A 6,000-nucleotide genomic window follows, 5' to 3' on the forward strand; every position below is an offset into this window, starting at 1 on the left:
CCAATCTCTCTGCCTTGTAGTCACCTCACCTTCTCCCTTTCTGTAGTCAAATCTTCCTCTGCCTCCTTCTCATAAGGAAGTGTGTTTGCATTTAGGGTCCACCCTGATAATCCAGGAAAATATCCCCATTTTTTAAAACTTAACTTAATCATGCCTGCAATGTCCTTTTTTTGTCATAAGGTAACGTTCACAGGTTCCAGGAATTAACGTGAATGTTAAGAAGTGAATAACTTTGGGGGATCATTATTCAGCCTACCACACCTGCCTCCAAATAAGCCCAAGGAAATAAGGCGAGCAGGCACTATTGTCACCAAGCCCACTACGATTTCAACTCTCAAGTTCCCAGAACAATAAGCAAAAGTTCTCCAACCTGATACCTCTTCCCACCTCACAATCTGCCTATAATCAGGAAATCACTAATTCTATATTCATGAAAGGCATTACTAACTATTGTTAATGGTTCCTGAATGAAAAAAGAAGCAGTAAAACAGTAAAAGTAAAACTCCCACTAGCATGGGAGAGTAATACAGGATAGGGATTAAGGATGTGTACTCTGAAGCCAGCTTGCCTAGGTTCAAATCCCAGCCTCACCCACTGGCAGCTGTGCAACCAAAGGCAATTTAACCTCTGTTCCTCAGCTTCCCCTTCTAGCAAACAAGGCTAATTAATACTATCCACCTCATAGGCTTGTTATAAGGATTAAAGCACTTGAAAGTTATGAAGCACCTAGAACAGTGCTCGGCTCACTAAGGTTAACTGTTATTGCTAACAATGACCAAACATAGTAGACATACAGATATTAATGGACATGGTGAAAAACCTCTCACAACCAAAACTGATGGTACTGTAATGACATAACTGGACAGTAACAATCTATACAATGGAAACCATGATTAGATAGATGCCAGATTTACACTAAAGTCTGTGAGAACTTAAAGGATATTCCTAATTGAAAAAGAAGAGCTACTCTTCCAGCTTGGATCATGGAATTTACTGGCCCCCTTTCAAAGGGCTGGCACACATCCTAGGGACGGAAACTTCTCCAGAAGCCACAAGTCCTGCTCTCACTCTGGATCTGGTAGCCACCACTGTGCGTACTGTGTGTTTCTAATAGTGGGAGGTAAGAATGGAATGCCCAGAATCACTGACAGGCTTTTCATGACGAGTAAGAAACTGTTTTGTTTTGTTCTAGAAGGGAAATAGGACTCGGGTCCAGGTACTGACGCTGTGACCTAGGGCAGGTACAAGTTTAATGATCCTACTGAATTCTATTCACCTTCACAGTCTTCACCCAGGTTCTTGCACTGTCCTTCCAGCCTCCACTGGTTGCAAGCCATCTCCCCGTAACTATCCCAGTAACTTAATACACACACACTGCTTGCCATATTCCCTGCTGAAACCAAGTTGGTTAGTTCGCAAGCAGCCCAAAAGAAGTTGATTCATTACGCAGCCAAACTATCCTACGTTTATAATAGACAGACTTCTACTATTTACACACATCTATGGGGAGAAGTTCTATGCTAGAGATGTTTATAAACAATTCAGAAGTAACTTGAGGCCCACAACCAAACATGCAGTAGAAAACAAGGATTTGTTTGTCTGCTTTATCCAGGTTCAAAGTAAAACAGGATTTTTACACTTTTACACTTTTACCTTCTTACACTAAGACAGGAGTCAGTGGCCAGGTTAGCCCTGAGTCCACTACCAGTCTGTAGCTTTGTGGTTGCAAACACCAAGCACCTACATTATCCCTACTCCTGTCCCATCACCAACCCGCACTACTTGTTCCAGTCAAAAGCAGCTGCCCCAGGCAACTACAGGACCTAATGACTAGGTGACCTGAAGAGATTCAGGCTAGCTAGCATCACTTCATCCCAAATCAAGAGAAAGCCAAGAACCAACTTGATGTCTGGCAATACAGCAGACTGAACAACCGAACAATCATTTTTTGAGGCATTGCAGAGATCTCGTGAGGAAGAGGTGGTCTCCAAAGATCACCCTCCAACCCATTAACAAGTGTTACTGGAGTGGGACTGAGAACAGTGAGAAGTAGGCAGACTGGGAAGGGCTGCTCAGAAGGTAACCTTGAGATTGGGATACTGAGCCTAGGCCAGGACAGAGTTAGAGCTGAGCCTGGAACCCCAGGCCTTCTAAGAGTCCAGTTCAATAGGGAGGTGGCACCCCCAGGCTCCTGGTGGAAACAGATCATCTCCAGAGAAAACCCTCCCCGGTTAGGCCTCCTAGAAGACAGGTTTAAGACAAAGCAATGAAATTATTGAATTTGAAATTATTGAAATACAAAGTTTAACAAGCGCAGAGGGAGAGACCAAGCTACCATGGTTGCAAGTCAATGTCAGACAGTTCAAAGATGCACATACCAGAACTGCCAAATAAAGAATAAAAAGAGTAAAGTAGGAATCGTCTAAAGAAATAAAGGAATAAGAAACAAGGAATATCAGGAATACAGTAACCAGGCAGATTGGAAAAAGAAGCAAATGGAACTTACAGAAATAAAAAATAATTGATAACACACATATTCACAAGTTAGATAGATTAGACATAGCTGATAACAAAATTAGTGAAATGTAAAATACCAAGAAATTACCATGTAAGCAAGAATCTAAATTAGTTTGCGAGATTACAAAGAATCCAAATTACTTCTAAATTAATTTAAAGTTTTGATTCAAATCAGACCCCTATCTAAAAACACACACAGTATTTTAGATGTGTTTATTAAATTTAAGGCTTAAAAGTGTTGCCTTCAGACATTTTTTTCATCTTTACAAAATACCTAAGAAATGAAAAACAGCACAGATCCTAGAACTCACATCACCTGATACTTTTCTCAAGGAAACTAAACTTAAATATTATCTTAGGTTCTGTTTTCATGACCTCCGTTCTGGAATGAGTCACAGAAAATTACACTTCATGTATTCCAGAGCACAGAAGTCGGAGACAAAATGGAATGACAACATTAACCCAGATGGTAAACTGTAAAAGGAAGAAAAGTCATTGCCCAGTGGATTCTTCTCATATGGGATAGAATCTTTCATTGCCAGTCTAACCCTATCTTATTTATTCCTCAGCTCTGTCAAGATAACAATCAACAACATAGTTGATCCTCCTGTGAAATTTCACCATTCCTATGGCCATGTTGATACTTAATTTTGTGTAATTAATCCATGTTGTCCCTCATTTTCAGTATTCTGATACATCTCTTAGCTCTACTCTCAGTTTTATTCATCTATCATTTTTAATTGTTACATGTAGCTACTCACTCCTCCTCCAGAAGACTTTATTCCCTTAATTTGCGTATCCTGACTTACATTCCTAACAACTTTCATTTGTTCACAGAAGGCACATGCTGTGCTGTAAAATTTCACCTATGACTAAAATGTTTTTCCATATTCCTAAGTAAAATGGAGGGGTTAGTATTAAATTTTCAATTCCGTTGGTCCCACCCCAAATGTATCCACTCTCTATGTGATTAATTTATGATTTATCTACACACACACAACAAAACAATCTTCACTGTCTATTCTTTCACTAGTTGATGCCAACAGAAAGATTTACAAGGCACTAATCATGACACTTCCTCTGACTGTTGAAGTGAGTCAGAGAAGCAACCAGAACAGCAGGTTTCAAATACTTAGACTTCTTTCCAAACTAAACAAAACATTCTTTAGCAGTGACCACATGACCCGCCAATTTTAAACGAGCTGTTTCAACTTGGAAAATCATAATCTACTTTTAAAAATTCTTCTTGGGATTTAAATATTAAGCAGAAAAAGAAATACTATCACCTAAAAGTTCACTTTGATATATCTCATACCCTCAGATGCTGGGGGGGAAAGGAAAATTTTAACTTAAAAAAATGTGAAGTCCATAGTGACGTCAATATTCAGACATTTGAACTGCTTCTCACGTCAGCCTTAAAAAATCTGGGGCAACACACTGATCAGGGTATTTGTCAAAGGATCCAAATAGAATTGGACCCTGCCGTCATAAGTCTACGAAGAGATTGGCAGCTCTGACAATCTAGAACAAAATGTAGCCCCCAGTTAGGCCCTGTGGTCCCACCCACGCTGTCAGTCAGGTCAGAGCTGAATGACATTGAAGGACCCGGGACCGAGCCGCAGCCTACCGGCACTGTGGGAGCTGCCCCACCCCCCAGCTTCAGGCCTAACTTACAAACTTAGGGCGTTTCTCTCCAGGCTCCTCGGGGCCTCCGGGCGGCGGAGGGTGCTGGAGGCCCTTCCTGCGCGGCATCTTGCTGTCCCGGCAGCTGCGGAACGAGGCGGAGGAGGGATAGGGGGCTCCGGCGGCCGAGCCCTGCGCCGCGGGGTGCAGCCGTGGCCGGTACCGATCCATGCTTCCCCGCAGCTCCGGGGGAGTAGGAGAAGAAAGAAGGCGGGAGCTCTACAAGCCACAGGCGGGAGCCCAGGGGTCTTCCCTGTTCCGCCCACCACGCCGCCAGTTGGGTTCAGCCCAACCGCTGCCTCCCGGGCCACATCCAACACATCCGAAAATTCCCGCCGCCGCTGACCGCCCGGGACCCGCCAATCGCGCGCTGCGCGGTCAGTGACGGTCCCGGGAGCCGCCCCTTCCGGGAAAAAATAAAAGTGATTGGCTGTTCCGCCCGTTCTTTTCGCTGTTCAAGCTTCTGTTGGTCCAGGCAGCCCACCTTAAGGGAACTGGGCGGGATTGGGTTTGGGGAAGTGTGGAGGATTTATGGGGAAGTCTCTTGTCTGGGTGTATTTGGAATTTGGAGAATGGGTTCTTGCTAACCTGGGAGTCTGGCGAGACCCGCCCTACACCACCATATGAACAGCGCTGGGATGTGAAATCATCTGCTAACCTTCTCTGCAAGTCTCGGGAGGTCTCGGTGCGATGGCCACTGAGAAAAGTAGTTCTGGGACCCGTACTTGAAGGGGTGCTAAGCGGGAGAGAACGACAGCGCCCAGGGCGCTCCATAAGGATGCTTTCTCAACAGATTGTCGGAATGCCTGCTGAGTGCCGGAGTACTGCGAGCCCGCTCAGGGTGGCAGAGACGGCCACCAAATATCAGCGCTGGGCCACGCCCTTAGGGAGCTCACAGTCTAATGTGCTTCACAAATCCTTACACAAATAACGAAATAATGTAAATGTTATAGCAGTTATTTTAAAAGTTCATTGAGAACAAAAGGGAGAGGAATTGACATTAAATCTGAAGGAGGGGATTTGGAAAGACGAAAGGAAGGATGCCTAGATTTTCTCTGAACAGAAAAGAGTGGCAGGACTTTCAGATAAAAGACGTTCCAGGCAGGAGCAAGGCCAAGAGGAGTGAAGATCAAAGAGTTGAAAAAACTTCAAGGGCATGTAATGAAGGGCCTCGAGCGAAACCATTCCGAAGAGTTTATTGTATATAGCCAAGGTCGAGATACAAGGCCAAAGCGGTTTTCCCACACATAAGCGTGTTTTCTTTCCCCTTTAAAAGCAGTCTCTCCCTTTGAACTATTTCCTTAAGCTACCCATCTTCTGACTCCATGGAGGTGGTGTGGGTAAACATGCAGTACTGATTTGGGTACAAGAAACAACTCTAAGAACTCAGGAGATTAGCACAGAGGTTGAGAAAATGGGCCTTAGTTTCAAGTAAGTCTTCACACTACAGTTTTTTTTTGGGGGGGGGGTTGTTTGTTTTATGTTTATTTGTTTTTATATTTGTTTACTGTACCAAACTTTCTGTGCCAGTCTCTGTCCTCAAAAATCACCTTATTTTTAGGGGAAAGTCCAGGAGAACAGAAAGTTCAGGAGAACTGCAAGTCGTTCCTATGTATTGGTGACCGTTAGACCCAGATGCAAATTTTATTCCCGTTATTTACTAGCTATGTGATGTTGGAGGTGATGTTAAAATTTCTTTCTGTTGCCTTTCCATATGCAAAAGGGGATGATAATAATACCTAACAAGCAGTGTTGTCAGGCTTAAATGAGGTAGCATATGTAAAGTTCTTAGAAATGTCT

The 6,000-nt window shown here is 43.5% G+C and overlaps 1 protein-coding gene across 1 annotated transcript in view; it reads right to left on the bottom strand.

Moving 5' to 3' along the window:
* The window catches only part of DIAPH3 (diaphanous related formin 3), a 413,319-nt gene extending 408,572 nt beyond the window's left edge, over nt 1–4,747 (bottom strand). The window contains 1 exon segment of the mRNA XM_079902970.1: nt 4,192–4,747. Coding sequence (XP_079759096.1) covers nt 4,192–4,371 — 180 coding nt within the window. The 5' untranslated portion in view covers nt 4,372–4,747.
* Nucleotides 4,748–6,000: the final 1,253 nt, after the last annotated feature.

The sequence above is a fragment of the Stenella coeruleoalba genome (genome assembly GCF_951394435.1).
Source record: "Stenella coeruleoalba genome assembly, chromosome: 18".
Classification (NCBI taxonomy): Eukaryota; Metazoa; Chordata; class Mammalia; order Artiodactyla; family Delphinidae; genus Stenella; species Stenella coeruleoalba.